General features: G+C 47.6%; 1 protein-coding gene across 1 annotated transcript; it reads right to left on the bottom strand.

Moving 5' to 3' along the window:
- Window positions 1–1,225: 1,225 nt before the first annotated feature.
- Window positions 1,226–22,271, bottom strand: CIMIP4 (ciliary microtubule inner protein 4). Its single transcript, XM_005567393.4, has 7 exons — window positions 22,177–22,271; window positions 21,921–22,021; window positions 17,607–17,666; window positions 13,629–14,095; window positions 11,643–11,787; window positions 1,577–1,687; window positions 1,226–1,372 (listed from the first exon to the last, which is right to left on the bottom strand). Exons 3-7 carry the CDS (start codon window positions 17,626–17,628, stop codon window positions 1,275–1,277), a joined length of 843 nt encoding a protein of 280 aa, XP_005567450.3. The 5' UTR covers window positions 17,629–17,666; window positions 21,921–22,021; window positions 22,177–22,271; the 3' UTR covers window positions 1,226–1,274.
- Between the last annotated feature and the right edge of the window lie 2,458 nt (window positions 22,272–24,729).

Here is a 24,729-nt window from a genome sequence, read left to right as displayed (position 1 = left end):
ATGAAGAGAGGCCCCATGAGAGAGAGTGATGATCAGCCAGCCCCCAACTGTGGTTCTCATCCCAGCTGAGGCACTAGGTATGGGAGAAGAGCAGGTGTCTTCACAGCAGATGCTATACAGAACCAAAATGAGCTGTACCTCCTGAGCCCTGCCTAAATTGCTAAATCGTGAGCAAACTAGGGACCATGTCATTGTCATTTTAAGCCCACAAGTTTTGATGGTGTTTTGGAACACAGCAAATAATAACCCATGGGTAGAGCACGTTCTGAGGGTGCAAGTCAATGATCTGGGGGTGGAGTGTGCTGCAGGCTTAGAGGTTCATCAGGTGAAAAGCTTCAGGATCAACTGGAAAACAGAACTGTCTGACCTAGAACCCATTATCTGGGTACTCTACCCTGGGGCTCCAAGTCCCAGGGATCTTATGTGCTGAGGATGCTTTTGGCTGCTTAAACAATGAGGAGATCCACGGGCTCACATTACAGGAAGTCCAGAGGCCAGCAGCTTCTGGTCAAGTTGATGGAGCAGCTTGGGGAGGCCATGGAGGACCCAGAATATGCTGCGTGGTCTGCAGTTCCCCTGGTCATAGGTGTCTGGCAGGAGTGGTCTGGGCTGCATGGTTCCTCATTCATTACATCAGGAAAGACGGATGCTCTCCCAGCATTCCCAGCGGAGAAAAGGTTTTCCCAGAAGGCTGCTCACATCCACACATTTCTTTGCATCTTATTGGCTCAAATTGAGTCACATGTGCATGACTGAACCAATCATGTGCAAGAGGTGGGGTTGGGGGTAGGAGTTAAGAATTACCATGAGACCAATCAAATCCACCACTAGATTGGAGGAAATGTGTGTGGCCAATTCCTCTGAAGCCCATGTCTCATGTCCGGGAGGAATGGATGTCTGGAAATAATTGGCATCTTCTAGGAAGAGCATGTAGGGTAAGATCGAGCAGTGCCCACTATAGGACCCCCCTCACATAGGGCATGTAGGAGAAGCCAGGAACCCTGGGCTTGAGACAGAGTCATGCCCAGCTCTCATGTCCTTTCCTGGGATAACAGATGAAAGTGCGTGTGTGTGCACGCATGTGCAGGAGGGAGGACTAGGGAATAGTTTGGGCCTTCAGGGCTTCTATCTTCCCCTAGTTGGTCTCTCCAACACGATACATGGGCTTCCACTCAAATGTGATGAAAGTCACCAAGCACAGAAGGACTCAGACCTGAGCCTTTCCTTATTGTTAGCACTTTATTTGAGTACAAGACACCTCTACTGTGTCAAATCTAGTACTTTGAGCTCTTGGATTTGCTGTTTTCTCCATATTTCTCTTCCAGTGCTTTCTGCAAGTTCAGATTCATAGCATTTTTCCGGTGCCACCGTCCTACAGAGAGCAGGAGAGGAGCCAGCACAGATTAGATCATCCAGCAGTCTCTGGAGTGCCCAGACCCCAGGGATGACTCATACCTCTTCCAAGTCCACCCCTGGCTCTGTCTCCTGCTCTGATTTCTCTCTGAACCTTAGAGCCAACACACCCTGCCTGTGGAGGACAGTCCTTGCCTCCCATCACCCGCAGCTCCTCACTTACCCAGATCATCCGTCTTTCTGCCATGCCAGTGTTCTAAGTCCCTAACTGATTTCTCAATGACCTCTGGTGTGTAGGAAGCCTTCATGAGGCTCTTTGTCTCCTCAGCAGCCCCTGTGGAATGCCATGAAGAAACCCCGAGTGCCCAATTCAGTGGCAGTCGGGTACTCCATAGTTTATATTGGGTGTCAGTTTCCTTTACAGATGGTAAATTGCAGAAGGGAAGGGGAGTGGGAAGGGTTTCAAAGTAAAGCCATTTGGGTTCAAACCCAAACTCCATTATTTACAGATAGTATGGCCTCAGAGAAATGTTTAACCTCTCTGAGCTTCAGTGTCTTCAGCTATACCAAGAAATGAGATTTTTTTTGCATGGCTGGGAAGACAAAATTGTTGGACATTCATCAGGACATCTAGCAAGTGACAACTAATACCTGTAACTTAAGAAAACATCTCTATATTCAAAATTCAAACATGCACAAGCAAATACGTTACAATGATCAAGAGTCAGCAGAAACACCAAAGGACAAAATCTCCCAAATTAGCAAAGATTTGAATGATCAGATACAGAATACAAAATAAGTGTATTTAATGATTGAAACCATAAAAAAGAGAATAAAAATATAAGGAAAGAATAAGAAACCATCCAGAAAGAGCAGATAGATTAGTAAGAGAAGCAAACGGAATTTCAGAAATGAAACGTAATAATTGAAAAAATTAAACTTCATGGATAATAAGATGCCTGGAACTTGCTTTGAAATAATCTTGGATGGGAGCGGATGGGTGGGAGAAAAGATGAGACAAGATCGGCTATATATTCATCACTGTTGAGGCTGGGTGGCATGAGCAACATCTATTCATAAACTAAGTTCTCTTCTTTTCCATAAGCTTGAAAATTGCCATCATAAAAGTTTAAAAAGAAATTCAATTAACAGGTAAAATAGCAGATCAAATACAGCTGAGAGAAAATGGTAAACTGGAAGATACACCTGAAGAAATTAGTATTAGGATGCAATATAAAGAAAAAAAAAAGATGTGGGCTGGGCGTGGTGGCTCATGCCTGTAATCCCAGCACTTTGAGAGGCCGAGGCGGGTGGATCACCTGAGGTCCAGAGTTCGAGACCAGGCTGATCAACATGGGGAAGCCCTGTCTCTACTGAAAATACAAAAATTAGCTGGGCATGGTGGTGCATGCCTGTGATCCCAGCTACTTGGGAGGCTGAGGCAGGAGAGTCGCTTGAACCCGGGAGGCGGAGGTTGCAGTGACTCGAGATCATGCCACTGCACTCCAGCCCGGGCAACAAGAGCAAAACTCTGTCTCAATTAAAAAAAGAAAAGAAAAGAAAAGAAAAAGATGTGGAAAACATGAAAGAGGCGTTAAGATGCTGGTTAAATGAGAATGCCCAAAACACATCTCAATGGAGTTCTAAAAGGCGAGACTAGAAAAAATGGACAGAAACAATATTTGAAAAGATGATGGGTGAAATTTTTTCAGACTTGAAAGATGTGAAGTCTTAGATTCAAGAATCATAGGCCTGGCGCGGTGGCTCACGCCTGTAATCTCAGCACTTTGGGAGGCGGAGGCAGGCAGATCACTTGAGATCAGGAGTTCGACACCAGCCTGGCCAATATGGTGAAACCCCGTCTCTACTAAAAATACAAAAAAAATTAGCCGGGCAGGCGCCCGTAATCCCAGCTACTTGGGAGGCTGAGGCAGGAGAATCGCTTGAACTTGGGAGGAGGAGTTTGCAGTGAACCGAGATTGTGCCACTGCATACCAGCCTGGGCAACAGAGCAAGACTCCATCTCGGAAAAAAAAAAAAAGGAATCATTATTCTCTAATCAGGGTAAGTCAAAGGAATTCCTTATCTAAGTACATCCAAGTAAAATTCAGAACACCAGAAACAAGAGGATGTTAGAAGTAGCCATGGAGAAAAGAAAAATTACTTGTAAAGAATAATAATTGATTTGATTAATCATCAAAGACAGAAAAAAATGGATCAATATCAAAGTACTAATAGAAAACAATCAGCAATCTATATATAATATAACTACCTTCCAAGAAGGAGGACAAAATAAGACTTTTCTGAGAAACAGAGCCTAAAGTTCACCAGCAACAAGACCTCACTAAACATACCTTCTAAACATACTTCAGGAAGAGAAAAAGTGATCCCAGAAGGAAGGCCTGAGATACAAGAAGGAATAGGAAGCAAAGAAAATGGAAACAGAGTAAATCTAAATATATGTTCATTATAATAACAGCATCAGCATCTAATTTATGGAATAATATAATAATGGTGACGATGATGGGAGCTTCACATGAACTACCCATTGAATCTTCTCAATGACTCTTAAGAAGTAGATATAATTATTATGCCCATTTTACTGTTGAAGTCACTGAAGCACAGAGAAGTTAAGTAACTTGTCTAAAGTCACACAGCTGGTACATGAGATCTAGAACTCAAACCCAGACCTTGTGGCTCTAGGCTCCACAGCTTAAAGTACTTTGCTTATGTCTAATTCTAGGCGAGGAACAGTGGCTCATGCCTGTAATCCCAGTACTTTGGAAGTCTGAGGCAGAGGGATCATTTAAATCCAGGAGTTTGAGACCAGTCTGAAAAACAAAGCGAGAACCAATCTCTAAATATATATATATATAATATATATTCTATATATACATATATATACATTCTATAAAATAATAACATGTAAGCTGAGGTGGAGGTCGGGAGAGTAATTAAAGTTATTTTATTTTATTTTGTTATTATTTTTTTAGACGGAGTCTTGCTCTGTCACCAGGCTGGAGTGCAGTGGCTCGATCTCGGCTCACTGCAGCCTCCGCCTCCCAGGTTCAAGCGATTTTCCTGCCTCAGCCTCCTGAGTAGCTGGGACTATAGGTGTGCACCACCACGCCCAGCTAATTTTTGTATTTTTAGTAGAGACAGGGTTTCACCATGTTAGCCACGATGGTCTCGATCTCTTGACCTTGTGATCCACCCACCTCGGCCTCCCAAAGTGCTGGGATTACAGGTGTGAGCCACCGTGCCCAGCCAAAGTTAAAGCCTTCTAAGGACCTTATAGTGTTCAGGAAAACACAAATGCCTAGATTAACTTTATAATTTGTTAACTATGCACATAAACATGTCAAAGGTAACCACTCAAAGAATAAGAGGAGTAGAAAAGAACAAATATCAGATTGAGAAAAATAAGAAAGCTGATGCAAATCCAAAAAGAGAAAGAAAAAGAAGCCACAAAGAAAAAGCAGCACAAATAGAAAACGCAAAATAAGATCATGGAAATAAATCCAAATAGTCTATATCAGTAACGAGAATCAATATGAATAAATTAAACCCATTCGTTAAAAACCAGATTACGATACTACCGAAAATGTTTTCCAGGTATATATCATTGAAAGCATATTTAAAAGGACACAAAGAGAGGATAAACGTGGAAGAACAGAAAAAGATACACCCAGGCAAACACTAACTAAAAGCAATCTGGTCTAACTATATCAGGCAAAATAGACTGTAGTGCAAAGGCATGATGAAAAACAAAAACAACCGCAATTCATTAAGGTAATGCAATGATTCTGAACTTGCTACATTGAGGTAATTTCAAAATAGATAAGGCAAAATTGACAGAGCCACAGGAGAAATGGACAAAGCTGCTATTATAGGGGAAGATTTAGAGACACATATTTTAGTAACTAATAGATCAAGCAAAGAATATTAATAAGGATTAGAAGATTTGCATGGAAATCATTAACAAGCCTGTTCTATTAGACAAATGCAGAATCCCTTACCCAAGAGATTATTATTATTATTATTACTATTATTATTTTGAGACGGAGTCTTGCTCTGTCACCAGACTGGAGTACAGTGGCGCGATCTTGGCTCACTACAACCTCCGCCTCCCTGGTTCAAGCAATTCTTCTGCCTCAGCCTCCCGAGTAGCTGGTATTACAGGCGTGCACCATCATGCCCAGCTGATTTTTGTATTTTTAGTAGAGACGGGGTTTCACCATGTTGGCCAGGATGATCTCGATCTCTTGACCTCGTGATCTGCCTGCCTCTGCCTCCCGAGAGATTATTTATTTATTTATTTATTTATTTATTTGAAACAGAGTCTTGCTCTGTCACCAGGCTGGAGTGCAGTGGCACAATCTTGGTTCACTGCAACCTCCGACTCCCTGGTTCAAGCAATTCTCTTGCCTCAGCCTCCTGAGTAGCTGGGATTACAGGCACATGCCACCACACCCAGCTAATTTTTGTATTTTTAGTAGAGATAGGGTTTCACCATGTTGGCCAGGATGTTCTCGATCTCCTGACCTCGTGATCTGCCTGCCTCGGCCTCCCAAAGTGCTGGGATTACAGGCATGAGCCTCTGTGCCTGGCCCCCAGAGAGATTATTTTTAAGCACACACAGATCATCTACAAAAATCGCCATCTACTGGGCTCTAAAGTGAATCTGAACAATTTCAAAGGATTTACATCATTACAGGGCTGTGTTCTCCAATGACAATGACATCAAGCTAGGAGACTGAATCCACCCCAAAGACAAGAGAGCAAACCAAGAAAGAGGAAGACACCAAATAGAGGAAATCAGAATTCCAACAATGGAAAGAAGTGGGAAAAAAAAAAAAAAAAAAAAATCCTTGGTAAGCTGGTTCGGGGATCCCTGGATACCTGGACACAGAGGGAAATGGAAGGACGTAAGCTACCATTCTGCCTGCTCTGTGACTCAAAGACACAATGTCCAGGTGAGCCCAGTCCAGGCTTTGATTTGTACTTGGCTTGTCCTTACCATGGGCTCACCCTCTACTCTCCCCTCCCAGCCCTGCTGCCTGGAGCACATGAGGACCTTCATGTTAGCCCACAGGGGTGTTCTGCTCTGACCTCCTTCTGAAGCTGGAGCCACGGTGAGTTGGGAGGCAGAAAATACACAAAGGGCCACTCACCCTGGCCATATTCCTGCAGGCCATCCCACATGGTCCCCCCGCAGCCCTGTCTGGTGCCTGGCTGTGGGAAGCCTATATACCCAGGACTCACAGCCATGACAACACTCTCCCCGCATGAAGTTCACTAAACTCTCAGGACACCCAAAGCCAGACTAAGACCCAGAGCCAGCTCCATTTTCCCCCATGCTGTTTTCATAGTAGTGAATAAATTTCATGAGATCTGATGGTTTTATAAGAGGAAACTCCTTTCACTTGGTTCTCATTCTGTCTTGTCGGCCACCATGTAAGACGTGCCTTTCATCTTCCGCCATGATGTGAGGCCTCCCCAGCTACGTGGAACTGTGAGTCTATTAAACTTCTTTTTCTTTATAAATTACCCAGCCTCAGGTATGTCTTTATCAGCAGTGTGAAAACTGACTATATTATATTTAATGGTGTAATGGTAGAATCAAGAAGGAGATAAGGATGCCTGTTTTTCCTGCTTATATACACCATTGTCCTAGAAAGGTCAGCCAGGTGCTGATATAAAGGTGAGAAAAGCCTAGTGTTTAAGAATTTAAACTCTAGCCTCTGACTGGCAGGGTTTAAATCCCAACTCTGACCGTTCCTACCTGTGTAGCCTTAATTAAGTTATTTAACTTTTCCGTGACTCAATTTTTTTCATCTGGAAAAAAAAATGGGAATTGTAGCATTTACCACATGGGATTCATGTGGAGAATAAAATACATGTATAAAGTATTTAGACCAGTACCTGGCATATGTTAGATACAATGCATAAATGTAGCCATTATTACTATTCAAAGCACTCCTAAAGAATCTATAAATAATTATTGGAATTAATTGGTGAGCTGCATAAAGCTTCTGGATATAAGATTAATATACAAAAACAAAAAATTGCATTTACATATACAGTATCAGAAGCAAAGTTAGAAAATAGAATTTTAAAAATATATCATTTTCAATAAGCAGCAAAAAAAGAGATTCTCCTAAATAAGTCTAACAAAAAAAACCCTGCATGATGTTTATAGAAAAAAAAATTGCAAAATGTTACTGAGAGATATCAAAGGAAGACTTAAATCAATGAAGGTATACACCATATTCATATATTAGAAAATTCATTATAAAGCTGACAACAGCCCTTAAATTGAGCTGTAGATTCAACGTACTTCCAAACAAAATCCCAACAGGGTTTTTCATGGAAATTTCCATATATTAATAACATTTGTATGGAAGAGTAAAGGGCCTAGAAACCTAAGACATTAACTGGTGATGGTGGTGGAGGGGTGGTAGTGGGAGTATTGCCTGACCAGATATCAGGTCACTTATAATATCTTAGTGATTAAAAGTGTAATATTAGACCAATGGACAGAATAGAGCCTGGAAACCGATCTATGCATGTGTCAAAACCTGATGGATAACAGAGGTACCACTGCAGGTCACTGGGAGGAAAGATGAGCCTGTTCAATGAAAGGTGCTGAGGGAATCAGTAATCCACATAAAGAAGGAATTGAAAATGAATCCTTACTAGGGAAAGATTTTTGTTGTTGTTGTTCCATTATTTTGAGGGCTGGGCACATAGATGCCCAAGGAGTGCCCAAGCTCATCATCTCACTTTTTATACAGCTGGGCAAGCTGCCGAAAGTTTCCTCAAGCCTAGTTTTACTACTTTCTTAAGTGGCTAAAACTCACAAAAGCCGTCTACAGTTTTTGAAAATGAATCCCGGCCGGGCGCGGTGGCTCAAGCCTGTAATCCCAGCACTTTGGGAGGCCGAGACGGGCGGATCACGAGGTCAGGAGATCGAGACCATCCTGGCTAACACGGTGAAACCCCGTCTCTGCTAAAAAATACAAAAAAAAACTAGCCGGGCGAGGTGGCGGGCGCCTGTAGTCCCAACTACTCGGGAGGCTGAGGCAGGAGAATGGCGTGAACCCGGGAGGCGGAGCTTGCAGTGAGCTGAGATCTGGCCACTGCACTCCAGCCTGGGCGGCAGAGCCAGACTCTGTCTCAAAAAAAAAAAAAAAAAAAAAAAAAAAAAGAAAAGAAAATGAATCCCTACTTCATACTAAAAACAAAAATCAACTCCAGGTGGATTAAAGACTTAAATGTGAAAAGCAAAGCTAAATATTTTAGAAGACTGTATAAAAGATGATCTCTATGATTCAGCATAGGATAGGAGTCCCTCAGCCTGCTCCCCCAGCACCTTCTCCAACTCAGTAAATAGCCATCTCATCCTTCCAGTCGTTCAGGTCAAAAACGTTGAAATCAACCTTAATTCCTGTATCTCACCCCAAAATCTATTCATTAGCATATTCTCTTCTCTCTGCCTTATACAAATATCCAGAATCCTACTACATCAGGCCACCTTCACCATTACCTCCCTGAGCTGCTATATTGCACAATGGTGCCTTCCAGAATCGTGCAGTGCACTAGCCCAGCTTCCAGGACCAAGCCACCATCATCTGTCCCATCTGGAGTTTTGCAGCTGCCTCCTACCGGTTTCCCTGTTTCTGCCCCAGCTCCCTATGTCCATTCTCCCCATAGCAACTGGAGTGAGCCTTTAACCTGAGCCAAACAGGACCATTCTCCTGCTTAAAACCCTGGCTTGGTTTCTCATCTCACTCCGAGTAAAGACCTTCCAGCAGGCTTCACGACCCAGTGTGTTTCCTCTGATGTCTTCTGCCTCACTCTTGTGCAGCCATACCAGTCTCACCAACCTCAAACAGCAAGCGCAAAGGCTAACCCCGGGTGGGTGGAGACAGAGAGGGACAGATGGATGGGCACACTGACAGTACTGTGCTGCAGGGTGAAGCCCTGATTCGTAGTGTTTGCCAATTTCCAGAGTGTAAATACTACTAGCATAGCCAATTTTAAGACAGCATTTATGTGCCAATCAGTGCAGCGAAACAATTGCCTCCTGTGAGCTGGCTCAAGCTGCTAGGAGCTCCAGCACATCCTTGGCACAGTTCTACTTCCCAGGTGGGATGATGGGACATGGACATTTTAAAAAACAGATTCTTTTACATTTAAGTAGACATTATCATACAAAGTTGTATGGAATAGCTATTTGGTGACCGATACTTGTTAAAGAGAGAACTGGAAGGCAGGATCTGGAAGGCCCAGAACAGAGAGCAAGCAGAACTGTATTCTTGGCCGGGCGCGGTGGCTCAAGCCTGTAATCCCAGCACTTTGGGAGGCCGAGACGGGCGGATCACGAGGTCAGGAGATCGAGACCATCCTGGCTAACACGGTGAAACCCCGTCTCTAATAAAAAATACAAAAAAAACCTAGCCGGGCGAGGTGGCAGGTGCCTGTAGTCCCAGCTACTCGGGAGGCTGAGGCAGGAGAATGGCGTGAACCCGGGAGGCGGAGCTTGCAGTGAGCCGAGATCTGGCCATTGCACTCCAGCCTGGGTGACACAGCAAGACTCCGTCTCAAAAAAAAAAAAAAAAAAAAAAAAAAGAACTGTATTCTTGCTTTCCTCCCCCAGCACCATCCCTTCTCCAAGCTCAAAGAAAAATCCAGAAAGGCTTCCAGTGGGTGTCTGGTTCCTCGGGTGACAGGGATCCGAGCCAGGTGGAAGAGGTTTGTCAGGCCTCTGGGAACACTGGAGAGGGCCTGGAGTGAGGAGAGAGGAAGGAGCCGCACCAGAAAGAGTCTCATTTTGCAATGAGGCCAAATCAGAATGTGGGGCAGAGAGAAGTCCTGTGTGCTGTGACGGGCATCTGAGCCATCTAGAAGACCCTGGGAACAGGATCAAAGCTAGGGAAGAGACTTAGTGGTCAAGAAAAGACTATGAGGCTGTGGAGGCAAAAGGAACACCTGACTTTGAGTCCCAGACACAATGCAGACTACTAAAAGTTCTAGCGCAAATGATCTGAAATCTGCCCGTGAAATGGAGCTAACAGCACTCTCCTCATCCCAACCAAACAGAACTACAATGACCCAATGGAAACCCTCTGTAAATGTCAGATCCTCCAACCCACCCTTCCTGTCTTCCCAGGTAGCGCCACCTCCAGGCTCTGGAGAAGAAAAATGATAGCCTGACAGCTACTGAGTGCTCACGACTTGCCTTGGCCAAGCACCTTCGTGTGGCACTTCATAAAGTCCTGCCAATGACCCAGCGAGGGCCATACTCTCATTATCATCTCCACTGTACTGAGAAGGCAGTGGAGGTTTGGAGAGGTTGAGGATCCCACCTAAGGTCACACCCAGCTAGTGAGCTGAGTTTTGAACCAAAAAAACTTGATATTGTCACTGTGATCAAAGGTTCCTGGGATGGGGCTGGGGGTGGGGAGCAGCAGTCCTGGGTCTTCTACTGAGTCCTGGGCCTCCTACTGGCAAATTAAGAACCAGAGGTGGGCAGGGTACAGTGGCTCACGCCTGTAATCCCAGCACTTTGGGAGGCCGAGGTGGGTGGATCACTTGAGCCCAGGAGTTTGAGACCAGCCTGGGCAACATGATGAAACTTTGTCTCTATCAAAAATACAAAAAACAAAACAAAAAAAAATTAGCCAGGCATGGTGGCATGCATCTGTGCTCCCAGCTACTTGTCAGGGCAGGGTTGTGGCTGAGGTGGGAGGATTGCTTGCTTGAGCGTGTGAGGTGGAGATTTCAGCGAGCCAAGACTGTGCCACTGCTCTCCAGCCTGGGCAACAGGATGAGACTTCAAAAAACACAAGAAGGGAAGGGAGGGGAGGGGAGGGGAGGGGAGGGGAAGGGAGGGGAGGGGAGGGGAGCGGAGGGGAGGGGAAGGGAAGACAAGGGAAGGCGGGGAGGGGAGGGCAGGGGAGGGAAAGGAAGGGAAAGGATGGGAAAGGAAAGGAAAGGAAGGGAAAGGAAGGGAAAGGAAAGGAAGAGAAGGGAAGGGAAGGGAAAGGAAGGGAAGGGGCCACAGGTGTCTGGGAGCGTGAGGGGCTGACTGCCAACTGGGATGAATCATCCACACATCCAGGACAGGGGTCTGGATGCTCCCAGCACTCGCAAGCTGACATAGAGGACACATGGGCATGAAATAAGTGTCCTTGGAGATGTGCCCTGGGGTAAAGGCCTTCCCTGCCCCATGCCTGAGAGACCATGGGTGTTCCCGGTCCCACCCTTTTCCCCTTTGACTTGACCTTGAAACAAGTTTGACCGCATGTTGTAGCCGAGATCATAGTAGTCTGAGAAGACGGAGGAGATTTCCACAGGATTCGGGGTCCTGCTGGGCCATGAGCTTGCCTTCTTCTGGCCCTCGAAGGCTTCATCAATAGCCCTTTGAGCCTGAGCAGAGAGGCAGGGACAACAGACCGGGGATGGGAAAGCAGTGTCAAGCCCCATATCTCCCTCCAACCCTTCCTCCCTTGACCCTGCCCTCCCCACCATGATCCCACCTTCAGCCTGCAGCCCTCAACCTGTTCACAGGGCTGGGGAGCTGGAGTATACAAAGGCCCCAGCCCCAACCCCTCTCAGCTGCACTGCCATGGGTGGGGGGCATCAGGTTAATGATCATAAAACCTCTTCCAAGCATTAAGCACCTGCTACATGCAACACTGGGGTGGGGGGTCTCTATAGGGTGCCACTCTTCCCACCATTTTATAAATGAGGAAAGCGGGCCTCTGGAGGCCCGAGATCACCCAATTCACATGGCTGGCAGGCCACAGAGCCCTGGCTTGCCTCCTACAACTGAGGCATCACGCAGGGCAGCTCTGGGTGGGTGCTTAGCTTTCAACAAGGCCAACTCCCTCTTCATACCAACAGGGAAACTGACACGCAGAGAAGCTGAGCCCAGGCCCAGGGGCAGAACACCTGGGTTTGAGTTCCAATTCTGCAATATATCAGCTGCTGACTTCGGCAAGCCTCTTCTCCGCTCTAGGCCTCAGTTTCCCTACATGTAAAATGTGAAGGCAGGGTGGAACTGGATGCTCTTTGAAGTGGCTTCCAGCTCTGACACTTGCTGGCTCAATGACACTTGTGACATAAGTTACAGGTGGGCAGAAAACACAGATTTCTTGATTCCAGCCAGGGACAATGGTGGCTGAAGAAAAAAAGGACATGTCCCAAGGCTGGGCAGGGTGGTGAGAGGTAGTGGCCATAGAGTCAACCTCAAATTGGGACAAGTTCCTCCAAGTGGGGCAGAACATGTCAAGATTGTGACCTTCCAGACTTGCTGGTGGTGGGGTCACCGCACTTTAAGATGACAGAGTGGAAGGGTAGCCTGGGAGAAGCCTGACCCCCAGCTTTTGTGACCCAAGCCCCTCCTTGGGACTTGGTTATACCATCTGTTAAAAATGAAGCAGTAACTCCTGCCTGACCCTCCACACAATGCAGTTGCTATGAGGGTTGAGATGCTGGCTTTGAAAGTATGTCTCAGAATGCCAGGGCAGAAAGAACACAGCATTTGGCCAAAAATGGTAAATGAATTTTATCTTAAGTTTCAGTTGATTCGTAGTGACTGCCTGGAATGCTATATCGGGTGGAAAAGAGTGCTGGCATCGACTAGCGATGTCTGCCATGAATGCAGGCTGGGAGGGTTGTGATATACACACTGTGTATTTGTCAGCCTGACCTAGTCCAACTGCCTTGCTTTACAGATGTGGAGACTGAAGCCCAGAGAGGGTAAGTAACTTATCCAAAGTCACCCAGCATTTAGGAGTAGGTCCAGGATTCAAATCCAAGTCTTCCGATTCCCAGTAAATGCTATCCATCCACTAAATGCTGTCTTCTTTGGGAGACTTGTTCAAATGGAAAACATCCAATTCACACAAAAGGCTTTTAACTGCAAAGTCATTAAGGGCCAGAGTTCCAGAACCTGCCGACCCAGTTTGCACCCTCGTCTCACACAATTGGGTGAATTTGGTTGACTGACTTAACCCCTCTAAACCTCGGGCTCCTTAACCATAAAATGAGGAGAATAATAGTACCTTCCTCATGGGTTGCTGGGAAGATGTAACAGCCTGTTATATGTGAAGTGTAAAGAGTGCACAGTGCCTGGCACACAGCAGGTGCTCAGGAGATACTGCTTTCTAGTGTTATTATTATAGGGACTCTGTACTCAAGAGTGAGTTTATCTTGTGTCCTCATTTTAAGACTCTGCATCACCCTCCTGGCCCCTGCTGTGACACCTGCTCCTCGGAGACCAGCTCGTCCACCACGTTGCTCCCAAACTTGTGGCGAATGTTATTAGGAATGATGCTGCCCTTCTGGTTCGTGGGTGTGCTCCTCTGGTCCTGGGCCCCCAAGCTGGGAACGTCATCCGTCCCCTGGCACGGCTGAGCCCCCTCTCCCGAGGTGGCCCTGTTCTCTCTTGAGGAGGATCGAGAGCCCCCGTTCTTCAGGGACCTGGACTGTGGGTCCATCCCCAGAGAATCCCTTCTGGCAGCAGTCGGAGGTGGAGGAGGAATCTCCTTCGACTGGCACTGTCCTAGGGAGCTGCCTTGAGTGCTGGCTCTCCGGGGCAGGGGCTGTGGTGGCGACAGACCCTGGTTCTTGAACTTGGAGGTGTCCAAGGAACTGCAGGTCGTTTTCCAGGGGTCCAAGTTCTGCTGGCCCTCCTTGTCGTTCAGGTGGGCCTTGGTCAAAGAGGTTGTACCTGAACAGGACAAAGAGAAACAGAGGGGGAGGGAGAGAGACACGCAGACAAGGGCAGAAAGTAGAGGATGGGGAGAGGGGCAGAGATGGGGGTGAGGAGGGGGAACAGACAGGCACAGAGCCCCAGAACTCCGGAGCCAGAGAAGGGGAGAGGGACCAGAGGCATGGGTGGGAAATTAGGAGACACAAAGGGAGAAGACAGGTCAGCCTGCCATGCCTCCCATGGGCAGGGTTAGTCCACATTGCCTGGGGCAACAAGGGCTACCCCGCCAAGCGTGTCCCGCCTTGAGGCCTAGCTGTGTGACCCTAAGCAAGGGACTTGGCCTGTCTGCACTTGCATGCCCCTGGCTCCATTTGGATAGTTCCTTTCCCCACTTTTCCATCTTGAAACCTCCCCCTTACTCTCCGCAGTGAGAATCTGGCAGCAGTGGCACTGGCAGAGGCGTTCCTGGGGCCAAGCCACATGCCTGGGAAGTACTGGAGCTGGATGGGACTCGCAGACTTTGCCTCCAATGCAAGGCTGCTCCCCAATACCTACCTCCTCCCTTCGCCAGGGCTGAGAAGTGGCACCATCCCACTCACCTCCCAGGCTCTCTCCTCCCCACCTCTCCCTGTCTCCCATGTCCCTGCCCACGGCCTCCACTCCTCTGGGTCTCTTGCTCTCGGCCTCACAGCCTGGCCCCATCCTCCACCCCAGATTACAGCTGTAAATGTGTTTGGTGGTCTTCCCTCCAAAACCTCAAGATGAGTCCTCCAGTCCTCTTAAAAGATACACAGGGGCTGGGCATGGTGGCTGTCAGGCCTCTGAGCCCAAGCTAAGCCAGCATATCCCCTGTGGCCTGTGGGTATACATCCAGACGGCCTGAAGCAACTGAAGATCCACAAAAGATGCGAAAATAGCCAGTTCCTGCCTTAACTAACGACATTCTACCATTGCGATTTGTTCCTGCCCTGCCCTAACTGATCAATTGACTTTGTGACGATACAGCCTCCTGGCCCTTGCGATAATGTACTTTGTGATGTTCCCCCGCCCTTGCGAATGTACTTTGTAGGATACGCCCTCCCCACCCTTGAGAAGGTCCTTTGTAATATCCTCGCCCGCCCTTAGGAAGGTACTTCGTAATATTCTTCCCACCTTTGCTGACTCTCTTTTCGGACTCAGCCCGCCTGCACCCAGGTGATTAAAAAACTTTATTGCTCACACAAAGCCTGTTTGCTGGTCTCTTCACGTGCATGACAGTGACTCACACCTGTAAGTGGTCATTAAGGGCCTCATACCTGTAAGAGTCATTAATGACATGCCTGTACATGGTGGCTCACGCCAGCACTTTGGGAGGCCAGGGTGGTCAGATCACTTGAGGTTAGGAGTTCGAGATCAGCTTGGCCAACATGGTGAAACCCTGCCTCTGCTAAAAATACAAAAATTAGGTGGGTGTGGTGGCGTGCACCTGTAATCCCAGCTACGGAGACAGGAGTATTGCTTGAACCCAGGAGGCGGAGGTTGCATTAAGCTGAGATCACACCACTGCACTCCAGCCTGGGCAACAGAGGGAGACTCCACCTCAAAAAAAAAAAAAAAAAGTACATAACTTTGTTTCGCTTTTGTGTTTGAATGAGACCAGAGTAGTGTGTTGCTTTGTAACTTGCTGTTCAATGCACCACCCTGCCTTGGGGATCTACTCAAGGTAGTGGAGACAGCCCTAACTTCCCTTTGGAGCCCTGCAGGCCTCCACCACCACCCCACTGGGGAACATTCAGATGGGCCCAGTTTAGTTTCTCAGAGAAGGATGCTGCAGACATCAGGCTTTGGCAGCCACTGTGGTTTTTATTTCACTCCCACGGATCCCTGCTCTGTTGTCACAAGTGATGGAGGTAGGGGAGGGCCCTTCTCGCCTACCCCTCGGGGGACTGCAGACCCTTCCCCAGGGCAGTGGGAGATGGAGACCTGAGGTTTCTCTGCTTCCCTGCCCACTTTCTCCTCATCTTCCTTCCGCTTGGTGCCTTTGTCATGGCTCTTTGTCACCTACACGACAGGCAGAGGGAAAACCTGTTCCCCAAGACCAGACTTCCTTCTTCCTGTACTGGGCTGTGCCCCAACCAGCAGGCAGCCAAGCAGAGGGGCACCTCCGGAGACAGCTGGACTGTCAGGATGGACGGGCATGATGACCCTCCTCAAAAGAGCGGAGGCAGAGAGCGGGAAGACCACCCATCTGGTCAACCTCAGCCCCCTCCCCCTGCTCCTGGGTGGACTGAGGGCCCAGGGCAGGGATGGGCTCCTCCTGGATCAGGACAGCCAGTCCTGCACTGCCTCCTCTATCAGCACGTGCTGTCGCCATTGCCAGCTCACCCTCAGCCTACCCTTTGGGATTATGGGCACGTTTATGGCCCAAATATGTCTTATGTCTCTGACCTGGAGAGCCAGGATATTCACCAACTCATCAACTGAGCAAGACCCAACTACGTGTCAGGTGCTATGCCAGGCGACGGGGACACAACAGTAAGCTGAACAGGCCAACCCCTATCCTGTCAGTGTTGAATATCTGTTGAATGAATGAATGGATGCATGCATGAATGAATGAAGACCTGCTCTGCCATTTCAAGAGTCTCATTGACACCTTTCCTCTACTCCATTCATTCAGCTGTAAAACGGGCAGAGTGAACCCTGCTTCATTTGCTATTATGAAGATCAAATGATTAGTCTGCAGAGTTTATCTAAATGTGGCTATGTATCAGGATTCCCTGGACGTTCATTAAAAATACAGATTCCTGGGCCCCTCTCAGAGCTGCTACATCAGAAAGGCCCTGAATCTGGAATCTGAGTGTCTAACAAGGCCCGTGGGCATTCACGACATTGGAGGAAGATTTTAGGAGGAGCGCTGCCCCAACTCACTGGACTCTCTTCGCCCCATCCCACCTGCCAGCCCCAGCCACCCTCCACTCACCCCCGGGGACCCTTCTCAGAGCAGGCCTGACTCCGTCCCGCACCTGCATTGAAATCTTTCCTCTTGTCCTCAGGGCAGAGTCCCTGCTCTCAGGACTCCTTGAAAGTGCCAGACCTCTCTCCCTTCCAGGCCTTTGCCTGAGCTGTTCCTCCTGCCTGGAACACTCCCCTCCACCCCTTGGGCTTTACACTAACCCTGGTCTTGGCTCACGTGTGACCCCGTATGTACCTCCCACCCACCAAGGCCAGACCCCTCACCATGTTCCCCCACAGCCCTGCCCTTCTGGTGCACACAAGACTCAGACCACCTGAGTCATCCCCTCAGGATGGGGACCATATCGGGGTGAATAATCCCTACACACGGCAGGATGGGAGGGCTCAACAATACCAATCCCTTCTTTTTCCTTCTGTCTTCCAACAGAATGCACCCTAGGAAGCCAGGGCCGATGGTGGGTCTGGCGGCCAACGCAAGACGGCAGGGGAGGAGAAAGGGCCTGTGCCCTGCTGCCCCAGGGAGTCCCTCCAGAAGCCTGGATGTGCATTCAGCACATCCCTGGTCTGCCCGTCTTACCTGCTCGGTGGCCCAGCTCCATAGCCTCTTGCTGTGGGACAGGTAATTCCAAGCTTAGTCCTGTAAACAAAGCACCACATTCCATCATCTCAGATGACACACAGAGTCTCTGTGAACAAGGATGAGCTGGGAGCTGAACAGGAAGGCCTGTGGCTGTCTGCCCACCCCTGATCAGAGGTTCTTAAGCTGTTCCTGGTGCCCTCTGGCACTGCCCAGACCCACGGAACCTCTGCCTCATTACTCATCACCCCTGGCCCAGGGGCTGCCTCCTGGACTTATGCAGCCTCTGCCCTCTCTGAAAAGCCCTGGCCACCCCCACCCCACCCCACCATTCCTCAAAGGCCTTTCTCAAGTAGCCTTGGGACCCTGGGCTCCTTTTACTCCTTCATCATCTCTTCATCTCCTCCTCCTCTTCTCCCCTATCACCACCACCCTAGGAGACCCTAGCAGACCCCTGGCTGTGAAGCCCATTGCCCCGGCCCCCAGCCTGGCAACCATTTGTCTTCCTGCAAATAGGATTGTATCCATTTGCTGACTGGTCATTCGTGGTCAGGGAAGGGAAGCAGCTTAGCCACCATGAAGAAGAGCCAAGAGCAGGAACCCACACTTTGCTCTGTTGTAAACTCAGTCTTCTCCCTAAGGCCTTTGATTCAAATTAGAGGGGTAGCTTCAAAAGCCTCTGTAGCTTTCGTGCTTGTGTTTTGTTTTCTTATGTGATTTTTTTTTTTTTTTTTTTTTTTTTTGAGACAGGGTCTCACTCTGTCACCCGGGCTGGAGTGCAGTGGCTCCATCTCGGCTCACTGCAAGTGCAAGCTCCGCCTCCCGAGTTCAAGCAATTCTCCCACCTCAGCCTCCCGAGTAGCTAGGATTACAGGTGTGCGCCACCATGCCTGGCTAATTTTTTGTATTTTTAGTGGAGATGGCGTTTTACCATGTTGGTCAAGCTGATCTCTAACTCCTGGCCTCAAGTGATCCACCTGCCTCGGCCTCCTGAAGTGCTGGGCTTACAGCCACCATGTCTGGCCTCTTTTTCTTATTTATGTTCTCTTCTTTTATTCCATGTGGGTTGTCCCTCCACCGCTCCCACCACTCCCAGGTTTTTGTGAATTTTGTAGTATAAATCAAATCTGGCCCTAAAGACACTACTACAAGGTAAGTGTCTTTGTAATAAGGGAGGAATAGACACAAGTCAGATCTGGAAGGGATTTTTGAGGACTGAGACTCGAAGAGGCAGAGTGAATCTAAGATCATCCTGTAAGTTGTTTTCCTGGTAAGCTCAAAAACAGGTCAATTTTATTCTCAAAAAAACCGCCAAGGAAAACACTCTATTAATTTGGACACTTAATCATTGTTTGATGATTGTGAAACTTCTGATATAACTTGCAATAATCCTACCCTTCTGATAGTCACATATTGTATGATCCCACCCCACCTTGAGTGTAGGCTGGGCCTAGTGACTTGCTTCTGGTCAAAAAAGATATGACAAAACTGGTGAGATGTCACTTCCAAGATTATATTAGTGACTTCAGGTGTTTGTTTGTTTGTTTGTTTGTTTTTGAGGCAGAGTCTCACTCTGTCTCCCAGGCTGGAGTGCAGTGTGGCACAATCTCGGCTCACTGCAACCTCCGCCTCCTGGGTTCAAGCTATTCTCCTGCCTCAGCCTCTGTAGTAGCTGGGACTACAGGCATACGCCAACATGTCCGGGTAATTTTTTTTGTATTTTTAGTAGAGACAGGGTTTCACTGTGTTAGCTAGGATGGTCTAGATCTCCTGATCTCATGATCCGTCTGCTTCAGCCTCCCAAAGTGCTGGGATTACCAGCATGAGCCACTGCACCCAGCCCATGACTTTGGTTTTGTTTGCACTCTTTCCCTGGCTCTCCTTGGTTTGCTCATTCTGATGACAGCAAATGCCATGTTTTGAATTGCCCTGTGGAGCAGCACATGCGGCAAGAAACTGAGGGTGGCTTCTGGCCAAAAGCTCATAAGGAATAAATAGAAGCCCTGAGTCCAACAGTCTTTAAAGAACTGAATGAATCCTGGCACCTGAGTGAGCTTGAAAGTGGATTGTTCCCCAGTTGAGCCTTGATATGAGAACACAGCCTAGATGACACTTTTGTTACAGCCTGTGGGATACCCTGGGCCAGAGGACCCAGCCAAGTCAGGATCCTGACCCCTATAAACTCTGAGATCATAAATTTGTACTGTTTTAAACATGCAGTGTCAAGCTTCTAAGCTTTATGGTCATTTGTTATATGACAATACATAGCTGATACATATTTTGGTACTAAGAGTGGGGTGTTGCTGTAATTAATACTTAAAAATGTTGGACTGAATTTGGAACCAAGCAGTGTTCAGAGTCTTTAAGGATTTTGAGAAGCATGATAGGAAAAGCCTAAATCACCTTAAACAGATTTTTTTTTTTTTAAGCACAAATCTGGAGTTGGAAGAAGCTGCCAGTGAGGGCCCAAATGGAAGTGAAGAATATATTACTAGAAATAGCAGAAGAAAGGCCCTTGTTATGTAGTGGCAGAAACAGTGACACTGTCATCTGCAGCTATCTGACTAATGAACTGAGTCATCTAGCCAAAGAGTTCCAAACAAAAGATTGCAGTTGCCACTTAGTTTCTTCTTGCTGCTTGTAATGAAATGTGAAAGGAAGGAGATGAATTGAAGAAGGGACTGTTAAAGAAAAAGATGCCAGTACCTAACTAATGGTTCTGAAGTCTCATCCTCTCCAGTTGCCAAAAAGATGCTAAAATTAAGAAATGGCTTCAGAAAACTGTCTGGAAAGTGTGCCCAAGAGTGTGACTGTGCGACCTGTTGTTAAAACTTCAGAAAGATCAAAGGATCAGGATATTACTCCATCACACAAACGGTGCTTTAAAGACATTAACGATATGCCTGATGTATCCTCTTAACAGAACTATAGGACCTCTAGGAAGCTTAAGGTTCCTCAACAGGAGCCCCAGTTAAAAAGGGGTGTGAGTTTTGTTCAGTGGAGTGAACCCCTGTAAGCTTTACTGTTGAGAAAACAACATCAGCAAAATGCCGGCAGCTTGGGGTAAAAGGGATAGAGACAGTACAAAATGAAAAGATACCATTGGAAAAAAAAATAAAAATAAAAAAGACGAGTCAGAGAGTGGAAGCAAGAGTCCAGAAGGCAGAGCTGAGAGCCATGGAGAATTATTCCCAGGCCTTGAAACCTAACCAAGGAGTGTCCAACATTTGTGTGGCTGAATTTCAAAACTGCTATGGACCATTGACTCCATGTCTCCATTTTCCTCAATTTTGAATAGGAATGTCACTAGCTCTTATCCTATGCCTATCACATCATTGTATGTTAGGTGTGTTCAGGGCAAATTACTTAGTTTCATAGATTTATGATGGAGAAGAATTGAATTTGAAAAGCTGTACTTAAGGAACAACACTAGAGGAGCCTCAGCCACACCTGGAGCTGGTTTATATGACCAGATTCTAGCTTTTAAACTGATGCTTTAATAGGATGAGAATTTTAAATATCTTAGGAGGGGATGAATGTATTTTGCATGTGGAAGGGATGTACATTATTGGTGGCCAGAGGGCAGACAGTGGTAGGCAGTTGACATGGCTCCTAATCATCCTGTTTCTTGGTATAATTCCCTCCCCTTTAGTGTGGACTGGACCTAGTGATGAATGGAATGTGGCAAAAATGAGGGATGTCACATCCATGATGAACTTATAAGAGACTACGACTTCTGTCTTGTTCACACACTCTCTGCAGCTCTCCTCAGCTCATCTGCTCTCATGGAAGCCAGTTTCCCTGTTGTGAGCTGCCTTACGGTGAAGTCCACAGGGCAAGGAACTCAGAGTGGCCTCTTGCCAACAGCTCCAAAGGAGCTGGATCCTGCCATGTGAATGGGTTCCAAGCAACACTTTGATTGCAGCCTGTGAGAGACCCTAGGACAGAAAAATCACCAACACTCCACCAGTACTCCCAACTCACAGAAACTATGAGAGAGTAAATGTTGTCTTAAGCCCATTAAGTTTTGGGGTGATCTGTTGTGCAGCAAGAGATAACTAACACAAGTTCTATGTCAAGCATTCTCACATCTGGTAAATTAGTCTGTCTTCACAAATACCCAGTAAGGTGTTCAGAGACACTACTAACGTATCCTCTTTCACAGATGGAGAAAATGAGGCTCAGAAAAGGCACAGGACTTCACCAGGTGGGGCTAAAATTAAGTTGCACATCTTCAAGCTAGGTGAAGTTCAAGTTAGCTCCTTCAAGTTGTCATTCTCCTCCTATCCCCATCCCCCATCCCCAGCCACCCACCTGATGTGTCCACAGCAGCTCTGTACGTCCCCGTGCACCGCCAGTCCAGAGCAGTCTGGACGGGCTACAATAGAAGTGTGGACTCACTTCCAGTTTCTGACCTGGAGAGAGAGATCCCAAGAACTTTGGTCAAAGAGGGCGGGAAGGTAGTTCTAGTCTGGGCAGTCTTCACTCACAAGCAACTCTGAATGGGGAAAAGGAAGATGAAACCCCATGTCCTGGAAGGACCCTGGCCCTTCATAAGTCTCTGCCTCACCTCTCCAATCTCTTTCATAACAGCAGGAAACACGTGAACCACACTGATGTGTGCTGAAGCCCAGGAGTGCAGATCGCCGCTGCAGAACTACTGGTAAAGACCAATGGATGGTTGCTGGGAAGTGGCCCTCCCCCAGATGTTCATTGGAGTTGCCATGGTGATCACTATACACAGGGCTCTGTTACCTCAGAGGGCTAACAGGCCCACTGCTAGGGAAAAGAGGCCAGGAGAAAGCCAGGACTGAGGAGGTAGGAGGGGCTTCATGTATTGTTCACTCTCTCATCCACTCAAGAATGTCGGTTGAGCACCCACTACGTGCCAGGTGTGTGCCAGGCACAGGAGGCTCAGATGCTACCAAGTGCAGAAGATGTTCTTGGGAGTTCAAAGCACTAAGTAGAGAGAAGAACTAGCTCTGTGTAGGAAAAAGGAGGAAGGACTTATGAAAGAGCCATTTGAGTTGGATCTTGAAGGATGCCTAGGAGTTTAACAGTTTCGAAGCGATGAGAATATTAAAGGCATGGATGTGTATAACAGCATAAATGTAGGTCAAGATCAATGGGGAAGGAAAAAGATGCATCTGGGGCTGTCTGATTTCTATGCCCAGGGATCAGGGACCTGGGAGTAAAACTAAAGCAAGAATGGAACAGTGAGAGTCCCCTCTTCTATTCCTGAATAGCAAGGGTTACAGAAGGAGATCAACAAAGTTAAGTGACTTCTTTTCTGCAGAGAAGAAGGAGGCAGAAGCCACTGGTGCCAGCACTGGCCCATTCCTGCCTGGCTGTTGCTCAGCCTGGACAAAGAGTGGGTATAGCGAATGCCTCCTGCAAACTTTCAGGGTTTCCCCAGGAAACAGAGAGTACTGTGTTTAAACTTGGAGTCCCCAGAATCGGCCTGTCACCTATTAGACAAGAGACTGGCCAAGTTCTTTGGCTGAACTTTCTTCATGTGTGAAACAGATATCACCCAATGCTAAGGATAAGGGTGACGGATGAATAAAATGATTTTTTGCAAAATGTAGCACATTCCCTTGCACAGAGGCATCACAAAACTCTAAGCTACTTCCACAAGCAATCCATCAGCAAGTCCTTCAAAGTACACTAGACTTGGATGCCTTCGTCCACCTCCACAACTCCCCCAACTCCCTGGTCCAAGCCACCCCCATCGCTTGCCTACGTATTATCTATTGCTGCATGACAATCTTGCCATAAACTTCAAAGCTTAACATACAATTGTTATCTCACAGTTTCTTTGGATCAGGGGTCTACTCATGGCTTAGCTGAGTTCTCTGTGTTGGGGTTTTAGCAGGCTATGATCCAAGTATTGGCCAGGGCTGCAGTCTCATCTGAGGTTGCGCTGGGGAAGAATATGCTTCCAAGCGTATGTGGCCGTGGGAGGATCAGTTCCTTGCAGTCTGTTACACTGAGGGTCTCAGGCTTTCGCTGAGTGTCAGCCAGAGGCCATCCTCAGTTCTTTGCTATCTGGGCCCCCCAGCATGACACTGACTTCATCAAAGCCAGCAAAGAGAGGGTTCTCTTGTAAGATGGGATATTACAATATTGTGTACCATAATCACAGAAGTGGCATCTGTCACCTTTGCCATAGGCTGCTGGTTAAAAGCAAGTCACGGGTCCCACCCACAGTGACAGGGAGAGGGCCACACAGGGCATGAACATGAGGGGGCAGATAATATGGGGACCACCCTGGAGTTCACCATATTCTCTGACAGTCTTTTCTCACTCAACAGCCCCGCAATCCTGTTAAGACCTATGTGTTAGATCATATGTCACCCCCTAATCAAAACCTTCCAGTAGCTCAACCACAGTAAAAGCTGACCTCCTCCCTTTTGTCTACAAGGCCCTACCCAACGTGTCCAACCTTCTTCTCTGACCTCTGCTCCTCCCACTTTCCCAAGTGCTCCCTGGGTCCCTGCCATGCCAGGCTCTGCTGTTTGGGGGGCACACCAAGAACAGTCCCTCCTCCGGGCCTTTGCACTGGCTGTTCCCTCTCCTCTCCTGCAACTTCCTTCCCCCACATATCTACATGGCTTGCCTCTTCACCTCCTTCAAGACTCTGCTCGCCTTCCCAGACCACCTTTTCTTAAAAAGCATCCCAGCCCACCCCACACTCCCTACTGCTCTTTCCGACCTTTTCTACCATTGGACTTTATTGCCATCTGACATACTATGTATATTTGCTTCTTCTTTCCACAGTAGGGTCTGAGCCATATGTGAGATGGGAAGAGGACTGTTTTGTTAGTGGCATGGAAGTGAGAGGGGTCAACCCTCCAGACTACCAGTCCCTCCACTACAGATCCCACCAGCCTCAGCATTCAGCCCCGTCACCCCACCTGCCAGCCCCAAAGCCAACCTCCTCAGCATCTCCTGAGCACCTATTTGCCCCAGTGCCAAGCCAAGGACAGACTTGGTCTCCGGCCCTCCAGGATCCTGCCTTCACTGGGAAGGCTGGATAGTGGGGAGCCGGGAGTCCGCAGTAGGTGGGGCTCAGAATTCTTCTTGCAACCCCAAAGGAGGGCCAAGACTCTTTCTGGGAAAC

Source organism: Macaca fascicularis, chromosome 10, assembly GCF_037993035.2.
Source record: "Macaca fascicularis isolate 582-1 chromosome 10, T2T-MFA8v1.1".
In the NCBI taxonomy this organism is placed as follows: Eukaryota; Metazoa; Chordata; class Mammalia; order Primates; family Cercopithecidae; genus Macaca; species Macaca fascicularis.
This window is presented reverse-complemented; position numbering and strand designations above follow the sequence as displayed.

Excerpts from the sequence above, each read along its gene's own strand:
- CIMIP4 (XM_005567393.4), bottom strand. The coding sequence starts at position 17,628 with ATGGAGCTGGGCCACCGAGCAG. Across the intron at positions 1,688-11,642 it reads GCGGTCAAACTTGTTTCAAG|GGGCTGCTGAGGAGACAAAG; the intron begins GTCAAGTCAAAG and ends GGCATTCCACAG. Across the intron at positions 1,373-1,576 it reads CAGAAAGACGGATGATCTGG|GACGGTGGCACCGGAAAAAT; the intron begins GTAAGTGAGGAG and ends TGCTCTCTGTAG.